The 14,431-nt window shown below is 37.9% G+C and overlaps 1 protein-coding gene across 1 annotated transcript in view; it reads right to left on the reverse strand.

Moving 5' to 3' along the window:
• GPR64 (G protein-coupled receptor 64) overlaps positions 1-12,339 on the reverse strand; it is a 46,613-nt gene extending 34,274 nt beyond the window's left edge. The window contains exons 1-2 of the mRNA XM_009878038.1: positions 12,225-12,339; positions 6,737-7,354 (exon numbers count right to left, since the gene is read on the reverse strand). Coding sequence (XP_009876340.1) covers positions 6,737-7,354; positions 12,225-12,339 — 733 coding nt within the window. The remainder of the gene's footprint in view (positions 1-6,736; positions 7,355-12,224) is intronic.
• Between the last annotated feature and the right edge of the window lie 2,092 nt (positions 12,340-14,431).

The raw sequence follows: 14,431 nt of genomic DNA on the forward strand, positions 1-14,431 counted from the left end.
CAGAGAAAACTGTTCCACTGGTATGAAATCTGCTTAGCAACTGTTGCCATCGCTCCATACCACAGCTGCAGAAAGCTTATCTGGGAACCAGCATTTGTATTGTGACAACCTTTACTTCCCATAAAGACTTTGTATGAGAATGGAACCAGTGTAATTTTAGTAGCTCCAGTCTGGTAGCAGACTAGATCCATTAATAACAGTACTTAAGGCTAGGTCCACAGACCAATGTACTTCTAAGAGACACCAGGGCCTGGCCTTGTCTACAGAAGAGCCTTGTGTTACAGCATTCCTTAGCACGACAGAGCTTAACAGTCTACCGGCTCTTTTAGGATGCGATGGTTTCCACATGACCTGCTGAAGTTGTTCCATCAAGCAAAGCATAGTTCAAAAATCAGCAAAAGGGAGAGAGAGAAGGAAGCTTTTTAACACAGTGGTCAAGACGGGATGGATGGTTCTGGTCCCTGCACCAAAGGCACTGTCACCCAGAGCACACCTTTGGTGCAGTAACTTAGACACAGGACACAGAGCAAGCCCTTAAAGCGTGAACAGCGTACAATGTTCTGCTTCCAACTGCAAGAACAAAAAGCTTCATTTTCTTCTCCCTACCTCCAAAATAACTTATGATCAGTATATCGGTATACTCTTCCTTAAAATTCTTGGAAAGGCAACACCCTTTCTGATTCACCTGTCTTCAGGCAATCCACTCTGCCAGAAGCACTTCAGTTTTTCCAGGGTGGAGGAGTGAGAGGCAGCAAGAACCTGGGGGCAGATAACAACATCGCTCAAGAACTAAATTACTGGCAGCTGCTTCTTGCTCCCCTGTCTCAGGGGAACAGTGTTGCTGCTGACTAACACCGTTCTAGCTAACACTTCATGATCGGCTTTACATTTTTGCAGAAAGCATCCTTTTGAGCAAGTGTCAGACAGCAATTTGAGGGCGTTCTTAGGAGAAGAAGAGTCTGAACTGTAGTGACCTAGAGTCTCCATCCACATGGACACTGACCCTGCCCAGCCTGTGCGATGCCAAGGAGCCGGGGATGGTTACAGCGATAAGGGTCATGCCTGAGGGCCTCCTGCCGGCCTCCGCGTCTCAGGAAACACAGCGAAATGATGCAAGGGGCAGTTACTTTCTAGGTCGGGACATGAAGTAGGGACTGAACCCTTAAGGAGCAGCAACAGCCCTGGCAATCGCTAGATGCACAGACAACATTACTGGCAGAAAAAACACACATTAATGGATTTACATGGTCTAGAGCCTAGATGACAGGTTTATGAAATGAAGTGCCTAAAATTTTACCTCTACTAATTGAAAATTCTGCCAAAAAATGAGAACAGTTGGCATTATTACCCAGGACTATTCCTTCAAGCTAAAGGTACCCTCGACCATGCCAACTCTCACAAATACACAGCAGAATCAGAACGGAAGGATCCCAAGGAACACCTCTATGGTTATGTAATAAGGTCTAAGTTGCATCACTTAACTGACATCAGAGAATGGCATGGTCACATAATAACCAAGGTCACATATCGCTGATAAGATCAGTTTTGACTTACACAGACAAAAAATACCAGGAAAATATAAAAATTAGATTTTCTAAATAAGATGCAATAGCAAACATAGTGCCGAAAGATTTTTCACCAAAAATCCAACTGATTCAGGCAAGGGAATTGATGTGTACTAAAAATTTCCATCAGAAATGCCAAAGTGGAAGCTTTCATTCCAGATAGATACATACTGTTTTCTGGATTTAAAAAAAAATTAAAACCATTTTACATTGAAATGTCCACACTGCATTTTTAAGTCTATACAAACTCTCTTCTAAACATTCTTCCAGGCAACAATTATCAGTACGTACTATATCAGTTACCAGAAATGTGCAGCAACTACCATCCACCTGTATTCAGTGTTACTAGGATACAAGCATATGAAAATGTCTGGCATTTACACATTGCATAGGACTTACTCATGAACAAAACTGAGTAACCCAAACAGCAAAATTTCGAAATGGTAATGTTCTAAACCCAATCTATTTACAGAAATAGGCACCAAAAATATGGCATTCGATTCTCATATTTAAATTAAATCCGTATTTTCCATGAAGAAATTGGCCCCCTTTAAAACTTAATAAACCTTTCAGCTGGATAAACATTCTGCTAAAATGAACCATCCTGTCACATCAGGCATTATTATCAGTAGCGCATAAAAATTCTCCCCAACAGTTCCACTGTAGACATTAGCTCATATTGCCTTTCTATGTAAGTTAGACTTTGAGACACATTGTACATGTTTATAGCATAAAACTAAATGCAATCTCAGTTTTAGGTTTTGGTGCCTCTTGTGACACCTCATGTCTGTTCTGACTCAGCAGTGGCACCATGGTAGGACAAATGAAACAGCACTGGCTCTTGCACAGAAGCGAATGTGAAGAAAACAATGGAAGTGCTTGTTCGCATCAAGCTCTGCCACTTTGTTCAGTTCATTTTAATATCCTTAACAAAAAATATAGGTGCAATAATTTTAACTCGTCTTTGATGTTACCGGGTTTTTTATGAAATTAAGTTATCAATACAATTTTGTTCTGTATAAAGTTGTGCATTATATACTGAGGTGAATCAAACCACCTCTTCTCTGGCAGCATGATTTTCAAAACGCTACTTCCTTCGGTGTCAGGGAAGAGGGAGGCAATGAGAGCAAAGAAAGGGAAGGTCAAACATGCATTCTGTTAATAGGTACAAAGTAGACCGGTACATGACTCACCAAATAAGCACTCCAGAGTTAGGTACTTTTTTCCCCTTTCATATTTACTTCCTTTAAGAGCTTCTAGAGGTTTCTATAGTATTCTGGCCTTACAGGCTTATACAGAAAACGATATTGGGGCAAATAATTTATTTTTTAATCTCCAGCTTTCATGATCCCTTCAGTAAACATAACAATACAGCCCAAAGATTGGTACCCAATCTACTGGGATGCAGACTGGATGAGTGGCAGCTGCATTTCCACACTCTGCCTGAGGAGGTAAAGCCTTGAGACTCCTTCCAGAAAAACTGATCCTGTCATCAAAAGTGCACATAGCTCAGGAAGTCTTTAAAAAGGATTACATGAGCCTAAATTATACCGCCTACTGCCCACAAGTGCAAATGAGAACAACAGCCCAAACTGAAGTTTTCCTCTTCCTTGAGCATATAAAGGCAAGAGTCACACAGGGCACCAGTCACTTCCCATCTCTCCTATCAGCATTATATTGCTTTGTTTCCACAAGCCTGGAAGCTCCTCCAGTAACACCACTACTGGGCTCAGCAATATCAGAAGTGGAAAGGATACTTGGAAAAGAGGGGGCAACATCTCAGTCTTGAAGGTTGGACAGGACAATTTAGAAAAATCTCAAATGCCACAACAGAAACACTGAATTCTATTTACACAAAAAACCTGCAACCAAAAGCAACAGATGCTGGACTCTTGCTAAAAGTAACGGCACCAGTAACAGAGATGAGATGACAGTGTTTTACTACCAGTAATACTATCTACAGTTACGCCATAAATCATCTATTTTACTTATTCATTGAATTTTGTGAAAGATATCCCATCATCTCTGTGCTCCTTGCATAAATACACAGTGTAACAGTTTGGATTTATATTTGGATTAAGAATGGTACAGTTTAATGTGTAACTGAAATGATTAATGTTTAAACAGTACATTTCTTCCAGTTATCAAGTTATTATTAAAGGCAACTTGCAAATATCCCATCTAAAAATGAAAACTGAAGAGCCGATGCTCACAGACTAAAATTTCTTTTCAAGTATTTAGCATTTTAAACTCCTGTGGTTTTTCCTGTGGTTTTGTATTCTCTTAAATCACCCGTAGCTTTTATATTACTTAGTCCATGTTTTTCTTGGATTCTGCTGAGACAATAATTCTATCATTCATATTGTTCACGTTACCGTATATAGCTAAATCGGAATCACTCATCAAGGAACAAGATAATTTTTCCAAAGCTGGCATTTGGAGCAGTGAGCACACCTTTCTTCACTTACGTATTTTTAAATACCAGGAGATGACCTTTAAGTGTCATACATTCAGCCTGTGGAACTCTTTCTCTGTATCGCAGCTGTCAGACGTGTTCTTTCTTGCAAATCTTCAGACACAAAAGATACATAGCTACTGTAAAGGTAATCCCATCCACTTGTGGGGAACAAACTACTTGGTTCAAGTCAAGCATGCCTTTCAGTGTTAAGCATGCGTGTAAATCTTACCAGAATCAGGATTCTGCTCCTTACTACAGCTCACATGGTCAAGAAAAAAACTAAATACATTTTTTGTAACCTGAAAAATTATTATAAAATAAATAATAAACCCTCCCAAAAAATGAATCTGAAGCATCAACAAAAAGAAAGGTGGGAAAAGGAGGAAACACAAGCTAACACTATTACATTAAATAAATCTAGACTTATTAATGGAGTACACTACTGCTTGTGAGACACCAATTAGATAATGACTGCGCAAAGACTTTGAGTGGTTAAGCAAAGGAAAAATCGCAGAAATTGTGGTTTTATGAAAAAAAATCTCTTTTTATGGAGGCACAAAATGCTAACTAGGTCATAAAAAAACCGAACAAACTGCAACTTGTCCTCCGGCACAATTACGACTGTAATGAACCACTTCCTTTTCACCTTTTGTGCTCACACAGGAGGCATAGCCTTTCCCAAGCTTTAGCCTTTTGCCAGTTATGTTCTTTGGAAATGCAAATTCAGATCTTTCTGAAAACTTACTACTCAAAGTCCTTCTATTGTAATAAAACCAGAGAAGCTCCCAAAATCAGGTAATTTTTCCACTACTGTACAGAGGAACTTACAGAAAGAAATCAGATTATAACACTAGTAGCATCATCACTTAAAATTGCCTGACATTATTATATGCTCCTACTGTCAGTGCTCTCTTTTTGTTTAACTGTTGGACTGATATTTGCTAAATATGCACCTTTACTCACAAGGTAACTTGGAGGTGGAGGACAATCAGCTAAAATGCAACTATTTTTGAAAACAGGCAAATAAACTGTTAAAAAAATCCCAGTGAACTTTACTTTGAAATGCTGTTATTCTTCTAAATTAACTTATATTTGGCAGTAGAGATGGCCTCTGTACTAAACCAAACCTCTGTCAGTATAATTAAAGTTCAACTTGGCTAAGTAATAGAGCTCTGGAAACTATGCATCTTACTAGAGAGCTCTTTCAGCTAGATAAAGGATGCCACAAGCCCCTAAATCACTAATTCTAAAATCATTAATCGGCTGGGACTGGAGTTGGGCATTGCCTAACCAAGCTATCCTGCGATGCTCAAGGATACTCTATATTCAGGGGTAACATGACGGAACTGAAAAAAAGAAGGTTGTTCTTTCTGTGCCTCAGTGAAAGGTAATGGGATGCTCTACTCTGATCAGGATTTAGCTCACTACCCAGACAGCTATCTCTTGGGCCTTTCCTTGTACCAAACTTCTGTCTCATAGCCAGAATAATGCCCCTTTTAGTCCTAGGACTGTTCCTTCAGAGGCACACATGAGTAAAAGAAAGGCATTCTTTCTTTATCTCCTCTCCCAAATCACACAACCCAACAGAGATGCGCTCCAACTACAGCACCAAGCCAGAAGAGGTATTTCACTCATTATAAACTAATGCTAGAGGCATTCTCCATGTGTCCTGGTCTGTCAAAGAGATTTCTTTCTCTCCCAGAAAAAGAAATCTGGCTACCCTATTTTAATGCCCTTACTAAGACACACTTAATCTACCCAGTCACGCAGTGATTATAACATTACATAGCTAAAAGGTATTTTTCAGTTTGCACAACACAGATAAGCACATTTTTTTAAGGATAAAGGTGATGGAGACTAAGATTGGTGTCACAGTTTAATTGAAGTACCTATGCCACATCAGAGTTTTAGGAACCAACTGAACTAGTCACCTTAAAATCTCTCAAGGTCTTAAGGTGTAATGTCATTTACTATGGTAGAGAAATTGGATCTCACCCAATCTTAATTCACATTTGTCTTTCTTGTCAACACATAAGATAGCGAAAGCTAGAAAGATCATTCTCTTGCTTTCTCTCTATTTGTCTAAAAATACAATTTTGTTTTGCTTTGGTTTAAAGTTTTTTATGGTTCTTTTCCAGGGCAGAGAGGAATTATGAGAAATGTGTGAGGAACCATTTGGTCAGTTTAATAAAGGAAGACATGACTGATACAGAAACAAGAAAAAAACAAAGCTTCCAGCTTCCATAGATGTAGATTATATCAGCTAAAGATGGTGTAGTGTGACAGTGAAAAAGTTGCACTCATTGAAGTTCTGGCCCAGCAAATGTGCAGAATGAGGATCAGCAATGCTTTTCTCCCTATTTATTCCCTGAATAGAAGGTGTGTAAATTAATTGAGATGATATTGATAAAAAGCCCTAATACTTGATGGAGTTTTGCTTCAATTCGTCCTTCTCTCATCACCATTACATGGACAGTAGGCAGACACAAAAGTTGAAGCAATTTGAAGGCCTTTAAAGGACTGTTGCTTTGCTTTTTACATTTGGATAAAAGCTGGCAAAAACCACAGAGCCTCACATGCTCTCATTAGGCATTTAGTTAGAAATGACTAATAGACAAAGACTATGTAAAATTTGGAAGAGAAATGTTAGACATGTTCAGATCAACTTTTAACAAAAATAGTGTTTTAAAAACAGGGGTTCAGTGGTACTTACCACATGGCAAAGAGCCATCCTCTTCTATTGTCTTATTATATTCCCAATCCTCCTTTCTCCAGCGTATAACACCAGTATCTTCGCAGTCCTGAGACTGCTTTATATTTGCTTTATCCCACATTCTGAACATGTACAGCTCCCCAGTCATACCCTGGTTAGGTGATGTAGCTGTACCTGGCAGCTTTGAACATCCAAGTAAGAATTGCCCTTTCCCAGGGAGAATAACTTTCCTAGGGAGCTTTTCGTTTACTTTTTTTGTTCCGTTTATGAATATCTTCATCTCCGCATCTTCATTCTTCCACTGGATACATATGTGGTTCCACGTGTTTTCATGAAGTCTTACTGTTGTATTTATTTGATTTCCAAACAACCATACCCTCAATTTACCGTGATCTCCTGTAAGTCCAAGTTCGTACCTATTTGCAGAGACGTTGGTGTGCAGTGTTTCTTGATTGTATACATACACTGTCCAGGTACTATTTGAGGAATATAGCTTGAGGTGCACACAGACAATGAATTCTTTCAAGGGACGCAGAGAAATTCTTGGTGACATAATCCAAGGATCTTCGCATGCAGTCTTAAAGACGGCTTTATATTGTCCTAGGAAATCCTCCTGATCTAAATAAAGAAAAAGTGATTTGTAAAATGATTTTGTTGTAAAAGGACCTTCTATATGAACGTTATTCTTCCATGTAATACTGCTTCTAGGCATTTACCAATGAGTTTTCAAAAAAACACTTTAAGAAACTACACTGAATCCTTCTCATTCACTTTTTTTGTGGTTGCGAAGTGGCAAATGCGGAGGCAGTCAAAAAATCCCGGCTGCTCATGAAAGCTTTGAAGTAAAACTCATGCACAAGTAAAAGGATGACCACGTTACTCTCTAAGGAAGCACTCAAATCACTCCTACTCCAAAGTGGGAGGCAAAAAAGAGAATCACAGATTCTTGTTCCTATTCCCAAGACTGCACAGGTATTTTTCATTTAATACATATTGAATAAAATACAAAGACAGAGCTAGAAGAAGGGACTACAGCCCTTACTGCCTTCTCACATCCCAGCCTCCCATCTTTCTTCTGTAAACAAGATCATGCTTCTCCATGAAATTTTTTTCCAGCACTGAGATCCTTAAATCTTCTGCTGCATACTGGTAGAGTTTCAGCAAGGAAAGTAGAAAATAGCCATAATCTAGAAGAGAATGAGTTTAGGTAACTTTCAGGAAATGTGGTTTGGAGACATTGGTTTACTTTAAATTTAATCCCATCCAGCCCACATCCTCTGTTTTCTACGAGGGCAATTACTTGCAGAGACATCTGGTCTGTGAATCTCAAATCTATTGAGGCATCAAGATTGTGGCAACTTAGAGTTCAACTGTGACAGTTGTGATAGTAAATAGAATTTTATGTGCTAACAGTAAATGAAGGTGTCAGGCTCTGTCAATGCTGGTAAAACAAGCAGTGCCAGGGAATGCCCCAAACACTGGAAATTGATCATACTGTTAAGTTCTTGTAGATGCTTAATTTCCTCCGTTGTCCCACTACAGCAAAGTACAGAGGTTTGTGGCTGTAGATGTAAGCTCTTATCTTGTGGAAAAATGCACATTCCAATCATACAACCATTATCATGACTGTTTGCTTTATGATGCACCCATCAGCAACAAAATAAATCCAAAATAAGAAAAACTCCTGTGGGACATGAAATGGAAGTACAGCCTAGTAGAAGCTCAGACAGTGCAAGAGAGCTTATTACTGACACCTTTAAGGAAACATTTATTTATCAACACATGCCGATCTTTTAGGTACCCTCCAGGGGAGGTAATGTTATTAATCATGACTGGTCAGGGTTGGATACCACGAAGAAAACTCTGCCATTATCTCCCCTGTGATAAAACAAATTTCAAGGCAACTTGGATCAGTTCTTGTTTGGGGTTTTTTTCCACAGTAGGTTACATTCATAGTCCTAGTTAGCTGTCAAGATCACAGCCAGCTCTTTTGTGATCTTCTCAACCAAGGAAGAATGCCAGCTTTCATCAGGCCAGTTCTGAATCAGGAATGTCTTCAAATTTTTTTTCTTGACAACAGGGATCTCAATTTTCTTCCTCAATAGCAAGAAATGAAAAACAGGAAGAACTTTCTTTTATTCCTAAACTTCCAAGTGCATCTTGATACGTACAAGCTACCAGAAAAAGTTCAAAACACAAAATACATCAATCCAATTCATGGAAAGTCATTGATAAATATTCTTGTTGCATAATCTAGCTTTGAGATACCCTTTGTGATGCTAATTAGCAGAAACCTGTAGGCATCTTGCACAACCCTAAATTATTCCTGAAGTTCAACATGTATCATGAAAGTGCCACACAAGACAAAAAAAATTCCTCTCAGGGAACAGGCTGAATTAGGTGAAAATTAGTGAATTAATTAAAGGGTTGCAAAATCCTATCACATTCTTTAGGGGAGTTGACACTACAAAGTTGTCAAGCCAGCCAGAGTCAACAAAAACTTTCAAGTGAACAGCCTTAAGGCAGGTAACCATGAGAAATGATGCAAAACGAGATCAATCCTGCTGATGAGTCTCCTAGTCTGCTTTGTGTCGTTCAAAAAAACTGCTGTTGATCACCATGCAAGGCCTGATACATTAATTTAAACTAACAAAAGTTTACTTAGAGAAGTCTAGCCTTCTGGGAACTAGAAAGTCTGGCCTACTGTGTTCTAAACATCTTTTTTTTAAAAAGTGCCAAAAAGGGATGCCAAAATTAAGAGAGCAAACATCAGTACTATCGGAATTGTTACAAGAAAGTCTTGAAAAATTTTACATGGTTTGTCCACCCAAAGAATCCTGAACAAACACAAAGAAAATAATAACCATAGTCAGAAAATGCACCTTGCTGTTCAGAACTTACAGTACAGCATTAAATCAGTCAGACATTAATTATCAGCATATCAACATGGCTAAGTCTGTTTGATATGTGGGTGGATGCAACGTAAGCAGGAGACGACATTACTTTAAAGCTTTTGGAAGTTCTGTTAATCATCACATTTTTTCTAGTAATGGCACTTGCGGCCTACAGTCTACCCTTGACCACAGAACAGAGGAGCTGGAACTGGCTGTGCCCTGACAGTGGCACTCCTGGCCTACAGTTAGCTCCTTTTGGTACAAACAATGCAAATCACATTCAGAAACCTAGCCATGAGCAGACCTTTATCACCACAGCACAGAGAAGGTAGTATAGTAGAAAGAATGCTCAAAACATCTCCAGGGTAAGAAAAATAAGCGAATAATCACAATTTGGAGTAAAGGTGACTCCATGCAGTAGTAATTATGGGCTGACTTTTCAATGTCATTTGACCCAACTTCACTTCATCTCTTTCAGAAATGCACATTGTTCTGTAATATAATTGTCTCTAACAGATGCAAGAACTGGGTTTTTTACCCTTAATAAGTGTGTTCTCTTAAGCCCTAAAATAAATCCTGACGTGTATGCACATACTTCCAAATGTTTAAAATAAACTTTCTGAGACCAACAACGTAAAGCAAATGTAAACCAAAAATCTAATCTTTCTTTTTCCAGATGTTTTCATATAGTAATAAATGACATCTTTACAAGAGGAGAATTAGACATACAGGACCACATCCTCTCAGTACATAAGCAGCAGTGTTATTTTCCTTACATTATGAATAGCTACTGTATCAGTATAGTTGAGCATTAATAGAGCTGAGCATTCTCTTGAATAAAAATAGTCACAACTTTATGTGTCTGCACAATCTGGCTTTTAACCAGTAACAGCAATAGTCATTAACTTCCATGCAAGTGTTGGCCACCTGTAACACATTTGGCTTGCTACAGTCCATTAAAATGACATCACAAGAATCTCGTATCCTAACGTATTCCGCCTAGAGCTCATAACTGTTCTTTACAAAACGTTTTAAACTCTAGGCTTTCTACACCTGGGTCACTTGTTTCTGCTGAATGTTTTGGAAATCTGAAGCTTAGAACTATTTCCTCAAAATAAATTCCATCCCTCCTTTTTATTCACAGTTTTATTTGGATATCTGAGGATAAACTACACCACATTAGCTAGAGTATCCCAGACATTGGAAAGAACACAGGCATTTCTTTCTTCATATTTCTTGAAGAACACAAACATGCTTTGACAATTTAGATAATGAAAGAACTGAGTAGAGATGCTGCTGACAGTACTAGCAGCATAAAACCAAAAAAAAAGTAGGGTGGAACTGTAAATAAAGCCTTGCATCAGTTTAGCTTTTCTTGAAGGATTCCTGAAACTTGCAACTGATACATAGGTGAAAGACAAAATCCCTCTTTGTTTGCTCCCTCAGAACTCTAGATGCAGTTGAATCTTCCCTGGAAAAATTCTTGTATGACATCTGCCCATCCGCTGAGCAGCCCTGATCTTCTTACTGCTCAAAGTACATTAGGTTAAAATCTCACCATCTTAGTAACAGTTGTATCACCTAAATCTCAAATTCTGTTTCAGTAAAAGCTTCATTTTACCAAAATTACTACATCTGGAGAATTAGAATCAGAATTAGTCTAGTCTGTAAACCTATGAAATTTCATTGCTAGTACAATGTATTAAGCAAGCGTACTTACTCGGTATATTTGAACTGACGTTTTTAACATGCCATGGCAGAGGAAGCAGTTACTAAAACTAGCTGTTAAGGACATGGCAAAAAATACTTCTAATTTTTATTATTCCATGCACATTACTAACATGACAAATGTATTACACACTACTGATATAAGGAAGTTTTACAAAAAACAACCTCTATTATCTTTATCAATTGAGGTCCAGTGTAGTGACAGATTTAGGTCTGCCAGCTTACAAGTAGTGAATAAAACACAAATTGCTAATTCTACTGTAACTTTTACAAAAGCATCATCATGTCAGTTACCCAGTTTAAACAATAACCTTATGAATTCATTTTTCATTGACTGTTATATGAAGAGCATAGACTGTCAAATTAAAAACACATCATTTCTGTTATAAGTTTTGGACCTTACTACCTACTCCCTAGCCATATTCAGATCCACAACCATGAACGATGCCGGATATGTTCTATGCTCATATACTAAGTAGAGTGAAGCTCAAAGGATCTTGTGGTGCTTAAGAGCAGTGTAAAATATTTAACAACACGTTCTGAAAATAGTAACACTTTCACTTCAAAAAAATAAGAAGAAACTAATTTGTCTGTTAGTACATATTGTGTTTATGTTCTCATCCATAGATGAAATGAAGTTACTACTGATGATTTTTTATGAAAACAAATACTGTAAACACAGGTTTTGTATATCCAAAGTGCTAAGCACCAACTGTTTTAGTTCTTGTTAACGGAAGTTTTTCCTCTTTAGTTCAGGAAAGCAGAAACCTGCTTGTTCTGAATATATTCAAAAGCTCTATTCATCAAGGCTAATTGCATTTATTTTGAATACTAATATTAGATAAATCAGGAAAAAATTGTCTTACCTTTGCCTGTAGCCAGGAACAAATGAAGTAAAAGGACTGCTAGAACAATCCTTAATCTCAAGAAAATCTCCTGTAGTCTGCCAACACAGCAGTGCTGTTTTCCCCAGGCAACCATTCTAGAAGAAAAAATAAATAAGCTACAGCGACTAGAAAAAGCGCTGGTGTGCAGATGACAAATTATATTTCAAACTCAAGAGCTTAAATCTTTTCAACGCTGTTATACTACAGGGTATAGATCATAAACAAATGCACAAAAAATTCCGTATATTTCCAAGTCACCAAGAAAGAACAAGTTGTTTGCTGAAAGGAAAAAGCCCCAAAGCAAAAAAACCACTGTTGGGGGGTTGGACTAGATGATCTTTCGAGGTCCCTTCCAACCCCTAACATTCTAAGATTCTATGATTCTAATTCTCCAACAACTCAAAAACACATCAGAGCATAGCCATGAGTCCTTGTACAAAGGCTTTCAATATTTGAAAAACAAACATATAGAAAAAAAACCCAAACCAAATCAAAAAGCAGCCAGAGAGCAAGCTTGCAGAACTTATCCAAAAACTGTTCATCTCAGCAAGTATACAGAAAACACCTCTTCACTTCCCTAACCATAAGTTCTGTCATCTGACATTTTAATAGCAACACTCTGAACTCCTAAGGAAGAAGGAAGAGTTAGATTCCTGATCCTCATCTTGTTCTCAAGGCAAGAAGCTACTACCAAAAAAAATAAGAAATGCCACAAGTTGCTATGGACAGTTAGTTCATTAAGAGTATCACAAAAACCTGGTTTGTCCGCATTTCTTCCTAGCCATGATTACCTAATGTAACCAACAGGACACGGTGGTAGAAAGAGAACATGCCTCCTACTATAAGAGATAATGTTCTATGAAATGATACATTTTAGAGATACATATTTACAAGAGAAGCTAAAATTAACTGGTGAAATAAATGCAAAGTAGTAAACTTTATGTATTTTTTATCTTCAATGTATCAGCTTCATGGTAGACCAGAGCATTCTGCATGACACCAGAAGTTTAACTTTGCCATCACAATTTCAGTGCATGTGTGAGTGTAACGGTTAGCACTCGCACCGCTCGCAGCATTTTTGCTGTATTTTTGCATATGCTGTGCCAGGCTGCAAAACAGCCCTTTCGTTTCAGGGACAATCAATTGTGAACACTTTCAGGAGTTGTGAATTCGTACTAAGGTTAGGGGTAAAAGATACCTTTTGCAAGCATTCACATTAATGTAAATATTTATGAGCATAAAATGGTTACTATGGGCTGAACACTTCAAGAGAAATGATAGAGGAATAAACTGAGAAGCGCTGAAGTTCAGGTAGTTAACTTTTGGAAACCAATTAAACCTACATACAAATAGATATACACATATAACAGCATAACATGGAAAACAAGGCAAAGGCTTTTTTAAAAACTAGAGCACTGTAACGCTGTCAAACAGTATTTTCAGTAATCACATGGTATGTGATATTTCTAGTCGAAAAATAAGTTCATACTGATTGCATTGAGACAGACTAATCTCAATGATGACACATACTGCATCCCCTTTGCAGATTCTGGATACAAAAAATTGAAATATACTAAGGAAGTAACATTCAAATTAGGGCAACATTGTGAATGACATCTACATGGGTGCTGCAGGTATTAACCATCAGGAAGAATAGCTATTGATAAAAGGAATACAAAATCAAGCACACTGAAGCTAAGAGAAAATAAAGGGTATGTTGAAACAACAGATATAACTAACACACACAATCCTATGCAGGAACAGACAAAACCCAAACAAAAACAAGTAAAAAAAAGCAAGAAATGTCAGAGGCAGGCTAGCTTTCTAGAGAGACACAGGAAAAATCCAAACCTGTCTTCAGCTTGCTTCTCTTGAACGCTTAAAAATCAAGTATTAATGAAGTTGTTCAGTCAACAAATTAAGTAGCAGAATTACAATAATTATCTTAAGAACCTGACAATGAAAACTGTCGTGCTTAAACATGTTTGACAACTTTGACGATTGTGCATCTACAATGTTTGGTGTGGCAGCCCTAATTAGACATTCAAGTTAATGCCCCATCCACCAGAGATCCCAACTACAATGCAAGAGTCTCAACTTGACGGCAGGACCAGAGAATTTGGTGGTTCTGATTCCAACTCTGCCTCAGTGCTGTGTAGCCCTGAGGAGTTTGAGTAGACCTCCTG

The sequence above is a fragment of the Apaloderma vittatum genome, unplaced genomic scaffold (assembly GCF_000703405.1).
Source record: "Apaloderma vittatum isolate BGI_N311 unplaced genomic scaffold, ASM70340v1 scaffold10031, whole genome shotgun sequence".
NCBI classification, from domain to species: domain Eukaryota; kingdom Metazoa; phylum Chordata; class Aves; order Trogoniformes; family Trogonidae; genus Apaloderma; species Apaloderma vittatum.